General features: G+C 38.5%; 1 protein-coding gene across 2 annotated transcripts in view; it reads right to left on the reverse strand.

Moving 5' to 3' along the window:
• Positions 1–14,237: 14,237 nt before the first annotated feature.
• Positions 14,238–22,072, reverse strand: part of LOC306666581 (brefeldin A-inhibited guanine nucleotide-exchange protein 3-like) — a 73,891-nt gene continuing 66,056 nt past the window's right edge. Inside the window, exons 6-7 of one of the 2 annotated variants that reach the window (XM_079148748.1) lie at positions 18,206–18,337; positions 14,238–15,244 (exon numbers count right to left, since the gene is read on the reverse strand). In XM_079148748.1, coding sequence (XP_079004874.1) covers positions 15,110–15,244; positions 18,206–18,337 — 267 coding nt within the window. In that variant the 3' untranslated portion in view covers positions 14,238–15,109. The remainder of the gene's footprint in view (positions 15,245–18,205; positions 18,338–22,072) is intronic. The other variant, XM_079148749.1, reaches the window with a different exon arrangement.

Genomic DNA, 22,072 nt, shown 5'->3' on the forward strand with positions numbered 1-22,072 from the left:
CAGTCTCCACAAAGAGGTCGATATGAATTTTGTGACAGGTTCATAATAAACACATTTCCATAACAGAAATATAATTGGCTATCAATAGCATTCAATAAGCCAAAAAAAAGCAAACACCACTAAAATATGTAGAGCTACTTGGATACTTTAAAGCTTAATAAATAAATAAGGGGATTAAAATGTTAGGAATAAACCAAAAGTGCTGCAAAGACAAAAATATCTTTTAGAAGCATTCACTCTAAATAATTAAACAATAGACTAAGAATTTTAATCAACTCATTATTTCCCCATGGAGTTAACGCTGGCATAACAAATGAAATGTTACTTCATTTTAACACATCCTTCCGCCCACGATCAACCAGAGCACACCCATTTTCTTTTTTTCTGTTTATATTTTCAGCAGAAACTTAAAAGATTCATTGACTTTTGGGAGTGTGAAAGCCACAGGGTTAGACTCTGGGATTTCATCTTTGGAGACATAAGGGTCACTGCTGGGGAACACAATGAGACAGAAAGTTAATTATAGCTCCGATTCCTCCCTGTCCACCCCGCTGCTCTGCTGCTTTTCTGTGGAATCTTCCATCAGCAGCTCCCAACAGATGAAGCGAGAGACAGACTCTCCCTGAGGCCAGCCACAAAGACGGACCTGACAGCTCATCAGGAAGAACATCCCTCTTCTGAGTCCTCCCTTTTTCCCCTCACCAACCCCGTGTTACAATGTCCATTTTTATATGACAATCGGTCAACACCACAGCTACTTTTCACTGGACCCATCCTCTGACAGATGGATAAATCACAAAACTCTGTTACTTCCAAGTTGGGAGTCCATGGCTTTGTCACTGCTAGTTTATCATCTTGTCATAGTTACAAGGCAAGATGCTGCTGTCCGTTTAGAACAGGAAGAGCCCATTTTTCCAAATTGGTTTTCTTGTTCCATCATAACCAGTTAACAAGCTTGAAGAAGTTCTCTGGAAGGGTGGATGTTCAGTGAGAAGTAGGTATGATGGGCAGGTGGAATACTAGCAGAAACAGCCCAGAGGTTCATCTGTAAACCCTTGAAACAATCAAATTTCTACCAGGATTAATCCACTGTGAATTTTCATCTTGAATTTGGAGTCAGATCTGCCTGTGAGGGAACGTACCAATGAGGAGGCCCAGAGGCCCCAAACTCTCACCACTTAATAGGCTGGAGCAGGGGGAATCTATTAGGTAGCTGTGAGCCAAAAATATACAAGTTTTACATATTAATTGCCAAGGGCACCCAACAAGAGTGGATGCCACATTCAGCAGAAACAAGGACCCTGTTGGAAATATGCAACCTCCTGATCCTTGGATAGCAGTGCTGGGTTTGCACATAAACCGAACATCCTTATTATCCTGCTCCCTGCACTAGCAGCCTTGAGATCCTCATTCTGCTTTGCCATCATGTGATTGATATTGCTGACCTAAGGTCAGGTTGCTGACAATGCCAGGCAGGACTGTCAGGTTGCACCAAGACTCCAGGGGATGTCACAGAGCTGGTCCCCACATCAGGCATAGTCACCAGGCTGGACCGGTAGATGAAGTTGGTTCAAATAGGTTTTGGCTGAGTTGAAGGATCTCCATGTTCAGCGGAAAGACCATGGGCTGTGGAATCATCTGGATCTGGAGTCAAACCCTAAACATTTAGAGGGTGTGCATCTTGTCAAGACACTTAAAATACCAGTGCATCTTAGCCCCTCTTACCCTAAAAAAAGGAATCTTAAGACCAATCCTCACTCCTTCGAGTGAGGAGTGCATAGAACACATACCAGGGCTGGCAATTTTTTCTGTAAAAAGTCAAATAATGAATATTTTAGATTGGGTAATTCATATGGTCTCTGACCTAACTACTCAGCTCTGCTGAGGCACAAAAGCAGTCATGGACAATAAATAAAGCAACAGCATGGCTGTGTTCCAACAGAATTAGAAAACGGGCAAAAGGCCAGACCTGGTCTACAGGCTGTCCAGCCCTGATACAGGCAACATGCCCAACACAGATCATGATTTTCAGCATAGGATGAGCAGATCAAATCATTTCATGTATTCTGAAAGCTTTTGCACAGGACAAGGGGGTTAATGGTCTTGGAAGGGTTTAGCAAAACCAATTTGAGCTTCAAGATTTATCTTAGAAAACAAGTGCTTTGAAGAATGATCACTATCAATGGGTTTCATTTCGGTACTAAACAAAGGTACTGCACTCATCTAGTCATCCATTCAACTAACTTCCGAGTGCTTACTAAGTACGAGGCACCTTTTTGGGTGCTGAGAAAGATCTAGCAAAGAACATACTTCATAGAACAGCTATCTGCTTTCATTTGTAGTCATGGAATGAAAGAGAAAAGAGAAGACTAGCATGCATTATTTTTGCATTTAGTATCTGTTGCTACAATATCAAAGCATTCATTTCTGCCTTTGTTCACATTTGAGATAGTGTGAGTCAGAGAAGTTCTGTAGGCTGCCCAAGGCCACAAAGATAAAATGCATTAGAGACAATTCAGACCTAAATTCATTTGACACCCCAAACCAAATCTTCTGAACCTCTTTTGGTTACAAGCATATCTGGCAAAAGACCTTCTTTCTAGAGGAGGACACACATCACTTCCAGGGAACTAAGCGGCCTCCAAACACCATTTCACATGGATCCCAAGTTAAGAGTCCCACCCTTAGGGAAAAGGACCTTGTCCAACATGGTAGATGTAAGAACCCAGAAACCACTCCAGACACAGGAACTCACATAAGACAGTTTATTAAGCAAACAGGCAGAGCGTCTCCCTATAGGGTAAGAGAGAAAATGAGAGAGAGAGCGCGTGCGAGGAGAGAGCAAGAGAGAGTGAAAAGCCAGGAAAAGAGAGCATGAAAGCAAGGAGGAGAGAGAGAAAATGGCAGGGGAGCTATTCTTAAGTAGTGGACTTTCCTAGGCTAACAAGGGACCAACAACAGAGAAGGATACTTGGAAGCTGACTGATGAACCAATAGCTAGCTAGGATGTTCACAGACTGACAAGCTAGGTTGTAAGTTGGGAGGCAGGGAAATGGTGCAGGGTAAAGGGCAGGAGAGCAGCTTTATATTATATTATAGTAGAAACTATAGGGTCTTTAGGGAGTGGAGGACTGTGTTCCTCGGCCTGGCTGGCTCTGCTAAGATGACCTTTGAAGTGGTTTTATATGGATCCCTGGGCAGAAAGGTAGTTTCCTGTGTTCCTGTTATGAATGTGTGTATGCACACGCGCGCACGCGTGCACACACACACACACACACACAGGAGGTGGGGGATGACTGATGCTTCTCAATAGCCAAGGTCTCTCATCCCTCCCCATCCCCTAGAGTAGTGTCACCAGCCTCAGATCCTGACTTCAATTGGGAAGGAACACATGCAGAAATAAATAAAACTCATGGGGGCATAACTGATTTCCTTGTCTGCCCTGTGATATCATAAAAACCCTCCTGCCTTCACTTCTTAAAAGTGATTTTAATGAAGGAGAATAACAGGCCTGTTAATTGGGTCTCAGGATGGGATTTATAATAAAGATGCAACAAGGCACTCAGTCTCCCTTGCACATCTTGTATAGGAATAAATCATCTTTGATCTTTCTAGATGCTGCCTCATTGGGAAAAGGGCATAGGGAAAACCAACATTCAATTACATCTAGTGATTTTTTTTATGCAGAGGCATGTACAAATTCATTCTTGCCTAATTAAATAAAGGCAGTGGCCCCGGGTTTCGTGTTCTGACATGTCTTTATCTCTTATAGAAGAATAATTAGCAGGCTGCATATTCACGAGAAAGACATTATCCTGTGACACTGTGTCTCATTGTGGTCAAGGAGACTGAACCTGTTTCCTTAGCTTCACTGTCCCAGTTCACAGACCCAGCTTTATTGAGTTGGAAAATAACCAAGGACAAAGGAAAATTAAAATAGGAGAACAAGGGAAGAGTTAGGATTTACCAATGATTACTTACTAACATGAGCACAAATAAGAACTGCAAGTAAAACCAAGATATTATGAATGTTTGGTTTCTTTTTTGAGGCACTGGGTGGGAAGAAGCTGAAGGTATTACACATTTGCAAGGTCTGCTTACACTCTGCAACCCTAGGATTCTATTAGCTCATTTATTTATCATTATTATTATTTATTTATTTATCATTTATTTATTTATCATTTATCACTGTCTGATAATAATATATAATTTATTTATCATTTATTATTATTTATCACTGTCTGATAATAATATATCATCACCATGGCTCTGGTTGATATAAGTGGCTTGTATGTACATTATACCCAGCCACACATTCATACCTACCATTTATCTGATTATAAATTTCAAGGTAGAGATTTGCTATGGTTTGAACATTGTTCTCACCAAAATTCATGTTGAGTTTTGGTCCCCAAAGCAGTGGTATTGGGAGAGAGGGCCTAGTGAGAAGTGTATGGGTCATGGGGATGAAGGACTCCTGAATGGATTGATGCCATCTCTAAAGAGTGAGTTCTGCTCTCTCAGGACTGGGTAAGTTACTGTAAGAGTAGGTAGTAATAAAGCAAGATCAACCTCATGCCCTTCCATCTGCAAGTGCCCACTTGTCCTATGCTTTCTAGCCATGCTGGAAGCAGCACGAGACCTTCACCAGAAGTCCAGAAGATATTGGCACCATGATCTTGGACTTTCCTGTTTCCAAAGCCATGAGACAAAAACATACCTCACTGCTTTATGAATTACCTAGTCTCAGGCAATCTGTTATTTAAACAGAAAACAGACTAAGACAAGGTTTAATGTCAACAAAAGTGAAACTAAGAGAAATTAGATTTCTTGCCCAAGGTCACATATCTATAAGTGACAAAGCATGATCTAGATATAGGTCTTATGTTTATCAAACTTGTTTTCTCAAGCCTACACCACATTGCTATGCCAACAGAGAGCTCCATCAGAGAGCTTACTACTATAAACACCTGCTGGGTCAGAAGTGGACACAGGCATCAAACAGGTAACATAAATTATCTCATTCAGAGGGGGAATTCGTGACCCACTGTTTTATATTCAACAGTGTGGGCATTATGAGAACTTATAGGCAATTTGGATGAATAGAAAATTTTGGCATGAAGACTATTTCTAGTCTTCATGACCTTTCCAAATTTGAGAACAGAAGGGTTTTCACCACCCCTGCATTGTGACACTCAGGATGTTATCACTCATGTTTATGAAAATGGATGGTGTAAACAGTTTGTACCAACATTAATGGACTGTCATTGATTAAGCCTTTAAAAGGGTCGATTCCATTGAGCCAACTGGAACTAAATTGGTTCTTTAATTTTCTCTGGAGTACGGTTAAAATATTCCCATTTTATTTCTATTTTCATAAAATTATTTTTACCAGAGTCAATCCTTTTCTTTCATATTTCAAAACAAAGATTAGATTCACCTGCCAGGAACTATTTTAGGCCTTAGGGATATAGCAGGGAACAACATAAAATCCATTTTCTCCTGCAAGCTTTCAAGATTTCTTAACTTATTGCAGTTGTGAAGTTGAGCATGAGAGACTGTCATTTTTATAAGTTGGAACAGGTTGGATATTGGCAATTTTAAATGATTCAATCTAGTAAAGAGGAACCTAAAAATATAATATGGTTATGTTCCTATTGTAGCTCAGGATATAAACTTTTATTATCTATTATTTTTCTTATAAAAGGCTGAAATACACTTTTAAAAAAATCCAAAGAGTACAAAAAGGATATATATCAATGGAAATCATTAGAGTATTACTAAGACAGAGTTCAGTTAACGGTGGACAGTGGGTATTTCTAGATAGGGCCATGGGAAACTTTTCTTTATGTATTATACATATTTCTTTGATAAAAATAGAATATATATGTATATATTCTTTACATAGTAGCTTTAGTGTATACTTGTATAATCTGAAGAAAATGTTTTCTTAAAGCCACTAAGACATGACTTCTCACAAAACTATCGCAGTATTTCCTTTTCCTGCTTAACTCAAAAAGGCAAGTTCACCTTTATAGACACAAAATGCTAAGTAAAAACTCATTTTTTTCTATTTCCATAAATTTAATGCATTTCTATTCATAAGTGATGAATCCTCTAAAAGAGAAAATTAGGAAAACTACCCCAATACAATAGCCTCAAAAAAAAAAAAAAAAAAGTACTTAGGAATCAACCTAACAAAAGAGGTGAAAGACCTCTACAATGAAAACTACAGAACTCTAAAGAAAGAAATTAAAGGAAACTGTCAAAGATGGAAAGATCTCCTATATTCTTGGATAGGCAGAATTAATATTGTCAAAATGGCCTTACTACCAAAGGTGGTATACAGATTCAATGCAATACCAATTAAAATCCCAATGATGTTCCTGATAGAAGTAAAGCAATCATGAAATTCATTTGGAAGAATAAGAGACCCAGAATTGCCAAAGCAATCCTGAGTAGGGAGAGTGATGCAGATGGTTATCATAATACCAGACCTTAAACTATACTACAGAAACAACAGTAACAAAACGGCATTGGTTACTGGCACCAAAACAGACAGGTAGACCAATGGTACAGAATAGAAGACACAGAGAGACAAACCCCACATAATACCAATTATCTCATACAAGACAAAGGTGCCAAAAACATACAATGGAGAAAAGAATAGCCTTTTCAACAAAAGGGAAAACTAGAAATCCATTATGTAGTAAAATGAAACTAAAACTCCTATCTCTCCCTCTGCACAGAACTCAACCCAAAATGGATCAAGGACCTAGGAAGTAGACCAGAGACCGTGTATCAGACAGAAGAAAGAGTAGGCCCAAATTCTCATCCTGTTGGCTTAGGATCAGACTTCTTAACAAGACTCCAGAGTGTAAGAACTGAAAGCAATAATCAATAAATGGGATAGATTGAAACTAAAAAGCTTTTTCTCAGCAAAGGAAACAATCAATATGTGAAAAGAGAGTCTACAGAGTGGGAGAAATCTTTTCCACACATACTTCAGATAGAGCACTAATCTCCAAAATTTTTAAAGAACTTAAAAAACCTTACACTAAAAATACAAAGAATGCAATCAATAAATGGGCTAAGGAACTGGGCAGACACTTCACAGAAAAAGATATACAGGCAATCAACCTAATATATGAAAAAGTGTTCATCATCTTTAGTAGTTAGAGAAATACAAATCAAACCCAACCTAAGATTTCATTTCACTCCAATAAGAATGGCTATTATCAAGAACACAAGCAATGATAAGTGTTGGTGTGGATGTAGGGGAAAAGGCACACTTGTACTTTACTGGTAGATTGCAAATTGGTGCAGCCATTCTGGAAAGCAGTATGGAGATTCTTAGAAAACGTGGAATGGAACCACAATTTGACCCAGCTATCCCACTCCTTGGCTTATAGCCAAAGGACTTAAAAACAGCATACTACAGATGCAGTCACATCAATGTTTATAACAGCTCAATTCACAATAGCTAGATTGTGGAAACCAACATAGATGCCCTTCAATAGATGAATGGATAAAGAAACTGTGGTATATATATACAATGGAATATCATTCAGTCATAAAGAAGAATAAAATCATGGCACTTGCAGGTAAATGGATGGAAGTTGGAGAATATCATGTTAAGTGAAGTAAGTCAATCTCCCCAAAAAACAAAGTCCAAATGTTTTCTCTGATAAGTGGATGATGATATATAATGGGGAAGGGGGTAAGAGAAGAATGAAGGAACTTTGGATTGTGTAGAGGGAAATAAGCTGGGGAGGTTGCAGGGGTAGGAAAGATAGTAGACTGCCACAGATATCACTATCCTATGTACATGTATGATTACACGAATGGTGTGAATCTACATCGTGTACAACCATAGAAATGAAAAGTTGTACCCCATTTGTGTACAATGAATCAAAATGCAGTCTGTTAAAATTAAGATAAATAAAATTTTTAAAAAAGTTTTAAAAAAGCTCATTTTCTTCCATTTCTTTCTGAAATTTACATCAACAGTTCGCAAATTCTTTATAACAAATAGACCTGTTGATCTGTCTGAAAAGAAAGTTCCATTCACATTAGAGGCTTCACTATGCGAATAGACTTGTTTTCATACTGAAAGGACAGCCGTGAGAAGCAGAGAATGCTCATCAGTCATCGGAAGGATCTTCAATACTAGATTTTTATCTTTACTATTCGATATATCTATTTTAAAAATAGCTGCCAAAAACAGAAAACAGAAAACCCAGCAGCATAAATACCAAAACACTGTTACATTATCTTGAAAGGACAATGGGTTTATCTTTTTCATTCAATATTCTTACAAAACTTAAAAACACAACAGGTCACCAAGATAATTTGTAAGGGAAGGAAAAAATTTCTGTTCATTTTTTAAAAACTAGTGATGGGCGTGGCTTGATATTTTTACCTGCAATCTAGGATTATCGATATTGACACTTTTATCACAAGATATAAATTCTATATAATTATGGAGAAAAAATTAAATTTTTTTCAACTTGAGAGGGAAAAGGTGATATGATGTCCATATTGACCCTGAGAGAAGTTGTCCTAGAATTTATTTTTCTACAAATATTGAGCATGTATTAAGTGCCTGGCACTGAATTTAGCACTGAATATAGAACAAAGGAAACCAGGTGCCATTCGTGTCCAAGATAGAGACAAATATAAAGTCACCTTCTAAAAACAAAAACAAAAATAGTAAATTTCCTGAGAAGCATTAATAGTAAGACCATTAAAGGCTGACTGAGCTTGTAAGGAGGAGCAAATGAATTAAAAAGGTCAAAACAAGGGACCCTCTTATCCACTGGACACCCGCTTTGTGTTGGTCACATATTGGCCTTTTTCTCTGAGACAAGAATTCTGTCCCTTTCCACCAAAGATTCCTGGTTGCAAGGGAAGGTGGGCACTGAAGTCACAGGAGTGCCATTTATTAAAGCCTTCAGTGTGGGGGTGCTAGGTTAAGGGCTTAGGCACATACTCCCATTTGATAACTATCCCAACAATCCAACCAAGAGGAACAAATATTATCAGCATTTATAGACAGGGAATCAAGAGAAGGAAGAAGATTCACTTCCACACAAGAGGCAGAGCGCGTACTGAGCCCCAGGCTATATTCCCCTAGTATGCCACCATGATGCTCACCATTTGTCAGTCTCAATGGTGTTCCAAAGACTGTGATAAGCTCTTTACACATAGCCAGCAGGGGAAAGATCTTTGATCAAAAACTCCTTTCTTTCCATCCATCCTTCCATTTCCTCACATTAGCCCCCAAGCCAGTCATTTCCTCATCAACTTTCCCATTTCCCACTGTGAAGCACAGTGACCTGTTCCTCACCTCCATCAACACACTCAACAGTTCCTCACAGGATCACTTTCCGTGCTCCATGGAAAATTTTTAGTAAGATTTTCATAAAAAGCGATTTATCAAAGTATATCAAGAACTTAAAACATTAATATGGCTTTCATGTGAGTTTTGTTATCTAGGAAATTTTTCTAAGGAAATAATCAGCAGAGAGTTTCAAAGGATTATACAAAGATTTTTACTGCAATTTTATTCATAATATAATTAAGGTTAGATAAATTATGGTATATCTGTAGAATGGAATAATGTGCAATAAAAATTGCATCATTTAGGGAATAACAGCAGGAGGAAAAAGTCTGTCCATGTACAGATGCAATTTTTAAAAATATTTTGAGTTTGGGTTGGGGTTGCGGTTCAGTGGTGGAGCACTTGCCTAGCATGTATGAGACCCTGGGTTTGAGTCTCGGCACTCCACATAAATAAATAAAATAAGGGTCCATGGACAACTAAAACAAATATTTTGAGTTCAAGGTTGGTTGGATCCACAGATGCAGTTTCCATAGATAGAGGGCTGATTGTTTTTATTAGAAATCAAAAATAAATGAAGGAATGAAAGGAAAATCAGTAGAGTAGAAGAATAGAAGGAGGGAGGAGGAAAGGGAAGTGAGGGGGGAACAGGAGTTGAAATGAAATCAAACACCATGCATGTATAATTTTGTTAAAATGAACCTATGTATAATAAAACTATAATGCTCTAATAAAAAAGGAAAGGTTTAGTGCAAAACAAAACAAAACAAAAAAACAAAATAAAACAAAAAAAAGGGTTTAGCAAGGAAAAGAAAAGAAAGAGGAGTTAGCCCTATCCTGCCTGGGCAGACACACTCACCCACCTCTCATTCAAGGCTCTTGGCTTGGGACCCTGAGTGCTGAGTTCCCCATTCTGGCCTCGGTCTACCCTAACCCCTCCTGAACTTTCTTCTGGCACACATCATGTTTTCTGTTGTCACCCCTCTTCCCACTTTTTTGAAAACAGGGCCACATTCCTGGAATATCTTCACTTTCTCTTCCCTTTAGAGAATTCCTTACCATCTTTCAAATGCTTACTGAATTCTTTCTTCTCTCTTACCTTAAATCTTCTTCACTAAAACTAGGCTTGCTTATGATCCTAAAGTAGAGTTATCTTAGTCACATATATAATTTAAAATCAGTATGCTCAATTTAACCTTGCTTCCATTTCTGTGAAATGTTTTCCTACAATCAGGCCTGCGGGCTTGGGTGTGAAAATCAGAGTAGCAAGGCATACGCCTATGGAAATGGCCTTACCCGGCCGGGGATCATGGAACCACATGCATTTTGTTTCTTAATGATGTTGTTCATTCTGAAAACAATCCAGCTGGCAAGTGAGCATCAGGCTCTGCCCAGAATCTCCAGCAGGAGGGCAGTATCCCTCTCCTGTGCGGTGCAAGCAGAAACAAATAGCAAGACTTCTCACTCTAATACTGCAATCTTACAAAAGAAGAGAAAATCAACTGGACAAAAACAACCATTTTTTTACATTCTGGTCACCTTCTACAAATGGGGACCTACTTCTTGAAAAATGGCAACTCTATGGCATACGCACCTTTCAGAAAAGCCTATAAAACCAAAGACAGGTTAGCTGAAAAACAAGGAATAATATGAATTGTTCTGATTTTTTAAAATGTGATCTCATGTCCAATGTATGACTAACTTTCCTACTAATGCTACAATTAATACATGTACACATTTATTAGAATATCTCATGCATTAAAAGTTATGACAGCAAAATGGTAGGCTAAAAGTAAAGGAACATTTTTCTGTGAAATTGAAATTGCCAAGGTTTGGGGTGTGACTCGTTGATAGAATTCATGCTTAGCATGTCCTAGACCCTGGCTTCCATCTCCAGCATGAGGACAAAGAAAAAATAACAAAATAGGAGAAATTTCTAGTTATAGCCAAATGCTTGTAAACCAGTCCAGTCTGTTACCAGATCAATGCAACTGTCCAAACCAAAATGCCATCCCTAAATGACTAAAAATCCATATGCAGATTTTTAGAAATAAATAGATCATTCTTCAATGTTTATTTTGCCTGTTATGTGTCCAGGCAGTGTAATGTTAGACTCTAATGATGATTATGACACCTAGCTCCTGTCCACATGGACCCTGTGAGAGGTGACAGCAAGTGTAATATAATGTGCAAACTCAAGGTCATAAGCACTGGGATGGTTGGTAGATGGAATCAACTAGAAAAGGAGAATGAAGGTGGGGCAGATCCTGGAAAAATGCAAGTATCTTCACAGATAAGGTGGATTCATTTGGCCTTGAGGTAGAGGGACAGAGTGAGATTCACTCAGCCATGAGAAGAGAAAAGGACATCCTGGCTGTGTTGCAAGTGGAAGGTACAGAATGGGTTTGTGGAACAGCCAAAGTCCTACTGTGACCAGAAGGAGAAGTCACGGTGGGAAGATTGGCAAAAGCCGAGTTTGACAAGGTAGATGTGAGCCAGGGTGTGAAGGGTCTCGTGTGCCACCCCAGAGAGACTGGCTGTGGGCCAGTTAACAATTAGGAGCTGATGGAAGATTTTTAATCAAGGGAATAATGTGATCTCCTACATTTTTTATAAGATGTAACTGACTACAATGTAGAGAAGGAACAGAAAGTAGAATACGACAGAAAAAAGGTTTGGAAGAAATCTGGTTCAAATTCAGGCTCTGCCATTTACAACCCTTGCCCTAAGTATTTCACCCATTCAGTCCTTTCTGCATCTAAAAATATGGAACAAATATTACCTAACTCAAGAAGTGTTGCATGATGTATATGCATTCCACTTTCATGTACAACTAATTAGAACAAAAAAATTAAATTAAAAAAAAGTGTGGCATGTTTAGATAAGTAACTATGCTGCTAAATTCCTAACATTATAGCACTCCTGAAGGCCCCTGGCCCACTTCTGTCTCTACCCACACTTGTTCTACAAGGGGTCTTTTGGGCACAGACACAGGCACCCAGCCTGCAGGCCAATGTCAGTCCACAACCCCTGCAAACAGTTGTCCATGCCCAGACCTCAGGCTCAGGGGTTCACAACCTGTGGCACCACCTGCCTCCTGAAAGAGCAGGATCAGAGGCTGTACATAATGTGAGCAGGGAAGTCTGAGGTCTCACGCACCTCAGAGTGATCTGAGAACAGGGAAGGCTTTGGGTGGAAAGTGAGGATGGTGGCCCCACAACATGGGCCCAGGACAGGGCCCCACCTCACTCAGGTCTTAGGAAGGACGCCATTCTGCTGGACAGACACAGCACTGAGAGCAAGCTCACTGCTTCCACTTTGTGAAATGTTGTATCAGTGTCTACAGCTTAGCACAAGGCTAACACAGGTTAGAAACATGTTTTCTGAGGAAGCACATCTGAATTACATTTCAGGGTAGAAGAATCTCTACCCCCAAATATTTATAAGTGGCAATTTTTGTTTTTTGAAATCAAATCAATAATTTATGATTTAATGAGGGTTTTGGTCATTTAAATAATTCAAGAATAAATTTAGGATAATAAATCAGGATTTCTGAGGATACAAAATCAAAACTGATATCCATTTGGGGACAGGGTGGAGATAGACAGGTTGAAGATGGACTTCATGTTAATGCTTTTGCATTCTATATTATTTGTTTTCTTTCTACTATTTGTAGGTCTTCCTAGTTTTGAGGTGCCCCTCGATGTCTTACAGTGATGGGTCATGCTACGAAGCAAATACATTGTTCCCAGGTAATGTTATGTGTCCCCCAGGGGAATACACAGCCTCCTCAGAGCAAACCTTACCATTCCCACAGACCCTCCTCTTCAATAGTGTTTTTTAAAAATACCCAACTTTCGGGTGGCAAAATATTTCCCTCTCTTAGAATCACAAATCCTTCAACATTAGCATCCTGAGAACAGTATTTTCTGGGAAATGGAATTATATCTCCAATGGATTGTATGGGTAATAGAAAGAAAATAATGAACACTAATTTTCTACCTAATTTGAGATTATGCCTCAGGTTGGGGTGAATACAAATGGTCAATGATGAGCAGAAGCAGAAGGCTGAGTAGTCAAACATTAGATGCCTAGGACAGAGGCATATAACCTCTGTAGTATCCACCAGCCCTCCACAACCACACTTGTTACCATTCTTCTGGAACAGCACTGAGCTGAAAGGTTGATATTTGACTTGAAACCCAATACAGCCATGTGTCACTTAACAATGGGGACATTTTCTGAGAAACTCATTGTGAAGCACTTGTTACTGTGAGAACATAACCAAGTGCACACACCCACGTGATATAGCCTACTCTGCCCCAGGAAGTATGGTGGATTCCATTGTATGTCCAGCCTGTCCTTGACTGAAATATTGTTGCATGGGGTAACTGTCCTTTTCTAAATTTAAAAATAAGATATTTAAATGAACTAATGATCAAAAGTACATAGAAACCACAAAGTTTCTCTTAACTATTTTAAAACATTAAGATATTGCTAATATTAGAGTATTTGATCATGATTATGGTTGTATATGAACATAAGAATTCTCAATATCTTAGATCTATTTTCATTAAAAACACTTTTCCTTCTACTATATTTTCTATTTATGTATTTTAAAAACCACAAGTATTCCCAAACATCATATTCAAAATCTTAGTATACATTAAATTATTTTTAATAAGGGGAAAACAAAAGTAATATCTCAAGTTAAAGCAATTTTAACAGGAACTTGGGCTTTGGACATAGCAAACACAAAAGAAAACAGGATTTGATTTTTCAGACTCGTCCTATTTTTCAAATGTTAGCTGCCAGAATATATATGAACTGAGAAATGGACAGGGAGCCAGTCAGGGGTGCTTTAGTTTGGTTCTCTTAACTAATTTTAGATTTCAATTTCATCTCTTTGGGCTTTATCTTATAAAAACACTAAAATGAGGAATTAAAGAATCTGACATGATAATCTCTAAATTTCTCCTAAACCCCATGATCATCTTAACAACTAGAAAACCGAAGTTAAAACTGAGAAATAATTGAAGTTAAGCACAAAATCTTAATTTCTGTACAATTAATTTCTGAGATATTTGGACTGCAACTGAGACTTCCCATTTTAAAAAATAACTAATGTCATTTCAAGAACACCTCTTGCAGATCTCAAAATAATTTTAATCTTAAGTTGTTACAGAGGCAGATTTTCAAAACAAAACACCCATCCTCCCACTGACATTCCCAGAAAAAAAATATACAAGAAGCCCAATTACATTTACATTTTTCTCTAGAAACTCATTTTAGACAATCTGTTCAAGTTTAGAGCAAGGAGTTCTAGAGTAGAGGCTCCGATGACAGAGAATACGAGTGTGGCTTTACTCTGACTGCAGTGAGGAAAACTTCCTGCCATAACCTTAGTTCACAAAGGACCGCGTCTTAAAGCATGAGATGAACTGCTATTCATTTTTCATAGTTTCAAATCTACTATCACAATAAACTTTTTAAAATGTTCCATGTAAGGGGTTTAAAAGAAAAGTAAATTTTAAAATACTGACCACACAATTATGGAAACCATAGGGAAAAACGACTCTCAAAACTTTAGGGTGAAGTAGGAACATTTCTAAACAGTTTAATTCATTTAAGTGAATTTTCTTTCTGAAAAAGCAAGCCCTCACTAGTGTTTCCAGAGGGCAGCAGCAGTGGCAGCGGGTCCCTGGAGCGACACCCCCCTGCGGTTACTAACTGAGACGCCACTTGGACCACAATGCACCAGGAGTGCTATAGGCTTACCGTGTTTTCCTGCCTTTGCCTTAACTGCAAAGTCAAGTCGCTCAGCATTTGGCTCAAAGTTGCCCGCACAGCAGTGTTTATACTACGTTGGTGACAGCTGCAGGTGTACGTCTCAATGCATACCTGGGAAAGAAAAGATAGTAACACGTGTGTTCTAGGCCTCCGATCACTACCAACTGTCCTCTGCTTCAACCAGGGAGAATACCAAATCCTTCTCAAACAGAAAGCTTGATTTTGGATTAGTTTTCAGTGAAAATAAATGGATTTAAAATCTCTGGAAATTTGTTTTTAAGCAAATAGAAAAGTCATATTTCCCTAAGGCTTACCATTCTTACATTCTTATTCTTTTGAGAAGCAAATTAGAGAGCTTTACATGAGCCAGATAATTCTATTTAGAACAAACTCAGGTGGCTGTAAATTAATGAGGAAAACCTCCCTTTGTGGCCAAAGGGAACAGAATTTATTAACTTGTGGGTTATAAAGTGTGGGTACAGGACTATTGAAACCCTTTCACCTTTGCTCGGAATGAGTTTGACTTTGGATTGACTCTCTAGCTATGTTCTTCTGGACATTTTATAAAGGTGGAACAGCTCGTGGTAAAAATGCTTCCTAGTTACTATGCTGTGTCTCAATGGGGATAACTGTGTTAACTCTAAATACCTGCTGGGAAGTCACAGGGCTTCCCTGGGTTTGGTGACTCTTGTAATGGAACCCAACCTCTAAAGGAACTCTGCAAGCTCTGTTCATAGAGTTGTTTTAGAAGCATTGGTTCTTAATTGGGACATGTGCTCCCAAGCCAAGGTGACTCTGCCCTTACTGATGTGGCTCTTAGTCTCTTGCACTTACACTGTCATTTGAGAGCCAGGGACTAGCTTCTGGACTGGCGTGAAGACCCCGTGATAGATGCGTGCCTGATATTACCTGCTTCTGTTTCCTGTCCTGCATCCTGCTAAGCGAATATAACTGGTAAGGCCTTGAGTCTGAATGTATAGTTGAGCTCAAGAAGGTTCCCTGGTGGCTACTGGTGTAGGAATCCCAATTAAAAAAAAATTCCTCATTGATAATGATGATGCTGAATGTCATGACTTTTCAGGGTTTTTCTTTTAATATTATAATATAATATATATATATATTTTTTTTTTTTTTTAACTGTCCATGGACCTTTATTTATTTATTTTATGTGGTGCTGAGGATCAAACCCAGGGCCTCACACATGCTAGGCAAGCGCCTTACCACTGAGCCACAACCCCAACCCTTCAGGGTTTTTCTGTTTTTTTTTTGTTTTTTTGTTTTGTTTTTTTCCCAAATTATTTTTTGAAGCTATAGGAATGGGCATAATAATCAAAGCATACTTTAAATTTGCCTACCTTTTCTCTGTATAAGGTATTCATCCTTTCAATTTCACAAAGAATAGTTCAGGATTTAATGTACCTAAATCATTTTTCTAGGAATAGCTCCAAGAATATTATATTTGGAAAAAAAAAAGTTCTCACCTAAATGGAAATTTAATTTAATGATTGATAACTGAGATGGGAGAAAGACTAAAGGTTAATCTTTGTTGCTGCTACTGCTTGAATTATGGGAGTTTCCAGGCAAGCTCATGATAATAACCTTTGTGTAAAATTACCTAGGTAAAAGAAAATATTTTCTTTTTCTTTTTGGTGCTGGGGATCAAACCTTGAGCCTCACATATGCTAGGCAAATGCTATGCCTCTGAACTACATCCCCAGCTCCAGAAAGAAAGTTTTCAAAAGGTTTATCTCTTGTAGAGTGCTTAATGTTTCAAAGGTGCATTTGAAACTTAACCCTATTATTTTGAAGTTGACCTAGATGAATTCATTTTATAGTTAAAAAACAGAAGCTACACAGTATTTTCATAAAACTATTTTGAACATGTGAAATTTATTTTCTCAAATGATTATGAATTATATTGGATGTAAAGGGCCACTAACTTATATAAACATAGAAAAAAGGTCTTTTAATCCCAAAGGCTTCTGCTTTGGCATGCGATGTAATGATTTAAACACCTTGAAAATACTTCTAAATGAGTGCAGTGTTCCACTCAGATGAAACCAAATTCTACATAATCTGGAACACTAGTACCATTTGTACCTCACAACTTCACAGTTTTCTTTATAGCTTACATTTTCCAAGAAATCTTTGTAACTGTTGATCTGTAAGATCTTTAAGCATTGACATAAATTTAAGGGGAAATTTTAAGCCTTAAAAGCATTGAAGATGAAAGAGCAACTATTTTGAGAGCTCAACTCCATACTTAAAATATAAATTATCTTGAATACTGAGCCATACACACTAGACAGCCTTCCTTAAAAAACTGTATCAGTCACTTGAGGCCCATGAAGTGGCACACAGGAGCATGTGGACTTTATGTAACACGGTGTTACAAACAGATAAGAACTTGGCAAATGCCAAACACATTTTTAAGTTTTAATGCCACTACTGCTCTTTGTTGTCAATACTACAGGGATAACATTGAACATGACTTTGTGGGGCATGTTTACTAGCTTAAAAAAATGTATTCATCTGAGAGGCTCATTCTTCTTAACTTGGGAATATATATACCGAATATGACAAAGATACTTTCTGTTAAATAAAAATCACCACTTACTGATAATATCCTATCTGTAGGAACTTAGGAAGAAGCACTTTATCAGCTGTCCTGGCATTTCCCGAAGCAGTTTCTTAAACTTGCTTCAGTAATCATAAATGGTAAACTAGTAAGCTTCACAGAAATAGTGCTTCCATTTGAAACCTGAACACCGTATTCAAGATCAGAGATTTTTCACCACATGAGGATTTTCCTTTCTCTCCCTTAGGGTCATAGTAAGATGAGCACAATCAACAAGAGAAGCTAAGAGAATCTCAGTTCAAAGGCAGACTGAGTTTCTGCAAAACGAGCGCTCATGGTTTCTTTTTTTTTTTTTTCTTTTTTTTTTTTTTTTAGTCACCCCAATATTGTTCTACCTTCCCCGCCCTTTGCTTTCATAATGCAAACTTAACAACTGAAAAGCCTCGGGCTTGCACCTCTGCCAGAGCCCAGGTGCAAAGAACCAAGTGAAATACCTGGTAAAAAGCCACAGGCCCCTGATTGCCAGGGAATGCACGATGACACAGGGCAGTGAGCAGAGTCATAAGGTACATTTTGATCATTTCATGCATTTGTGGATGTCCAGCTTTACGACATGCTAAACACAACTGAGAGCAAAAACACAGATGGTTAATGAAGCCAAGTCAACCACAAAAGCAGAAGGAAAAAAAAAAAAAGAAAGAAAAGAAAAGGCACAAGTTCGCAGGCATACATGAACAAGAGTCATCAGGTAAGTGGACTGATAAATAAAAGTACTCGGTTAAACCCATGGTAGATTGCTGTAGTATTGAACATTAAGTGGCAAAATGAAGCAAAGTTGATATTTAATATATATTAGCCAAAGTGAGCAAAAAATTTAAAGAAGCCTCAAGAGAAATTTGCTTAGCTTTGTGAAATACGTTTTTCACTTCGTTGAACTATACACCTACCTTCTCTTTCCTACTCAAAAGGGGTCAGTATCATTGCTGTGTTAAAATAGTGCACAATACTGAGTCCTAATTTCCATAGAGAGAAGAGGTAGGGTATTTCCAATTGCAAAAAACAAAACAAAACAAAACCTTATAGTGATGAAAAATAGCTTATGGTGACAAAAATGAGAAAGGATCGGAGATTAAGATGACAAGATAATGAAAGAAATGCCTTCTAGATAGGGAAGACTATGTAGGTGGGTTGATCACATGAGAACCAGAGAAAATTTTGGTTATCACTGTAAATCTAAACTCTGATAAATTATGGTGACAACTCAGTTGCCAGGCCATTTCTTATTCTCTTTGAAAAAGGTCTGCTGCCTAGGAGGTGAACAGTTGTAACAGGTGGGTACATGGCAAGAGGTACTTCATCAAATTGGTATACACATCTGTGCATACACACACGGGAAATTGAAGTTGTATTATTCCTAGGAAATGTGTGTATAAATAAGTCTGATTGCCATCTGGGTAGGAAAGCTTGCTTGTATTCCTTTTGGATTTCAACCTGAAGATGTCTTAAAGTGCTAGGCATACATGGAAAACTCTGATTGCGACATTTTTCCTCTGGGCCTAAGCTGACATGTTAAAATAACTTTTAACACCTCACCTGGTTGACTCCTACACTTTCCCGGGTAGGGCCTTCTGCCTGGTTTGTGGTCTATTGAGATTTAGCCTCTGCCCTATGATCCAGCCAAAGCAAAGTGGGGAGGGTCTCACTGCTCTGCATATCTTCTGACTCCAAATAAGGGCTCCAGGAGTCAGAGGTTAGAGAGAGGTGGAAATTCTTGCAGTGAAGGCTAGCTTAGCAGTTAAGTGGTTATGAACAGACACTGCAGACATCCATTCAGAATCAATACAGGGAAAAAAAAAAGGGAGAATGTCAAGAAAGAAAAGGGAAGCTTCCTGCAGGGATTTCCTCCCTCTTGTGGTCTCAACTGGCTTGAGGCAGGGGACTTGCCCCTACAGTAGTTTTCTTGCCAGGATGTGGGGCTTGCCTTTCCAGACTCCCAGAGAACATAACATACAAGATGTTTCCAAAATAAATGGGTCAGGGCATCTCTACACCTTTCTTCTGAATTATATATGGGCACCATCTGTCCTTAGTTGTAGACCACTTTATGTCTACAAGTAGTGCTACCACAGCAGAATAAGAAAAGTATTACTGAACATTTCAAGGGTTATAAACTATCCCTATTAAAAAATACTTTTGTGATGACTAGAGCTGTTAAATAAGAATCTTTGGTGGTAGATCTTGAACTGCAATGTTTTTAAGTTCCCCAGGGTAGCATGGAGAACTACTACTAAACTGGTGAGATAATACTCAGAAAAGATAAACCATCAATGTGCAAAGATGCCCAAGAAAGTGGCATATTCCTAAAAAAAAAATGCATCCATACTTCAGCCTCATGTGTAAAAACACCACATAAACATTATTGCTATTAAGATGCCTCCAGAAAGGTCCACAGGGAGTATGCCTCCTAAAAACTTCAGTTGGTTGCCAAAATTATTGTGCCAAGATTCTACTGACATTTTCTAAGAGTGAGGATAGCCAGGGGACAGTACAGGATAGTGGTTTAATAGCACACGTTTGCAATAGAGAATCTGGATTTGAATATTTGGGCAAGAAAATTAACCTTATTTTGCTTAGTGTTCTTATTTAGCTGGGTTGTGGAGGAGAATATTTATATATTCTTATATATTCTTACCTTTAATATATGATATATATAATGTGTGTGTATATATATGTGTGTGTGTGTATGGTGCTACTTGCTGCCATGCCCTAGGGACTCAATGACTAGTAGCTATTATTATTAATCAGTATTTTGAACTCAGGAGATAGATGGATGGATGGAAGCAGTGAAAAGGGAGGTCCCTAAAAATATAAATCTTAGAGAAAAAAAACAATACTCTTCAAAACAGATTCTGCCAGGCCCTGACGGCAAGCCATAGAAACAAAAACTGGAAATTTCCAGAAGTCAGTAAGATGAAACCAGCAAAGACACATTTACAGACTGGGCTTTCTGCTTTTGAGAAATCCCATAAAAGAGTTGTTAGCAGGCCCAGAGGCAACCAAAATCCATCATCTAATTTTTCTAATTAGCTTCTGAGAGCTTTTGGCTATGACTCAATCTTTTCCTTTATGCCCAGACCTTGGCACTTTGTACATCCATAGCTTTTTCCTATATTAAGGTAGCTGTCCCTGGAAAACTCACCTGCTAATATGGACAACAGAAGAGGACTTATGTATCTATGGAGTCTTAATAATGACTGTTCAGGAAATTGATCAGATATTTCATAAGAATCCACTTTAAAAGTTGATATTTCTTTTTTCTTCCTGCAGCACAAAGGTGTTCTTCTGAAAAACTTTCCTAAGTGCTGTTTAATTAAGCAAGTTAAAGTCAGACATGCTCACAAAGCTGGCTTCTTATTTACATTTTGAGAGCCTAATGATCCTTTTATAGTTTCAGCAGGACCTTGGGGAAATAGCCTCATTTTTCATACTTAAGTACACATTCCAGTTTCCTGATCAGCAGGTTTCAGGGTAAACACTCTCCTGGAGTAAATTGTCAACGTACACCAGAATGAGAAGGAACAGCAAGATTCTGCCCACATTTCCAGAGGGATTTTCAATGACTTGTTTTAAGGTATCTTTATAAAATTTTCCCAACTATTTTTTTTAAAAGGCAAACATATAACATTTACCATGTGTCTGGACTTGTACAAACAACTTTTTACTTGGATTGTATTTTTTGTGTCTAATGGGAACACCCTCACCACAAGACAGGTGTATTTATCTTTTCTTTTACAGACAGCAAACACAAGGCCCAGAGAGGTTGGCCAGGCAACACAGGGATGAGGGAGAGCAGGGTTCACCCCGGGCTGTGGGGATGGGGCTCCAGAGCCCATTCTTATTACTACTACATTCGAGTGACTTTATCTGTAATCTCCATCTTAGAGGGGTTTTTATTTGGTTGTTTTCCTTCTATGGTTTTGGTAGAGACCACTGTGTTCTGATGATCTATCCTGCTGAATCTTCTCCTGGCTTCTAGATACTCTCGGTGAACCTTTACTTGTGTTGGCCCTGGCCCTGTGTGTCCATGGCTCAAGAATTACACATTTTGCTTCAGATTCTCACTCAAAAGCTGGTTTCTGTGAGGATAAGATAAACTCCTGCTTCGCAGGGGTGGCACAAAGCTCCCTGGCAGCCCCCTACTCCTGAAGGCCCTAGGACTCCTTGCTGTTCCCTCTCCTGGCTCCATCTCTAGGGCAGCACTTAGCATTTCCCATCTTCCTTCAGAACAAGCCTCTTGCATGCAGATCCTACTTCTTACTATTTTCAGAAACGACATTGTCCTGTGACAAGCAAACCTGCAA

Source organism: Sciurus vulgaris, assembly GCF_902686455.1.
Source record: "Sciurus vulgaris genome assembly, chromosome: 7".
Taxonomy (NCBI): Eukaryota; Metazoa; Chordata; class Mammalia; order Rodentia; family Sciuridae; genus Sciurus; species Sciurus vulgaris.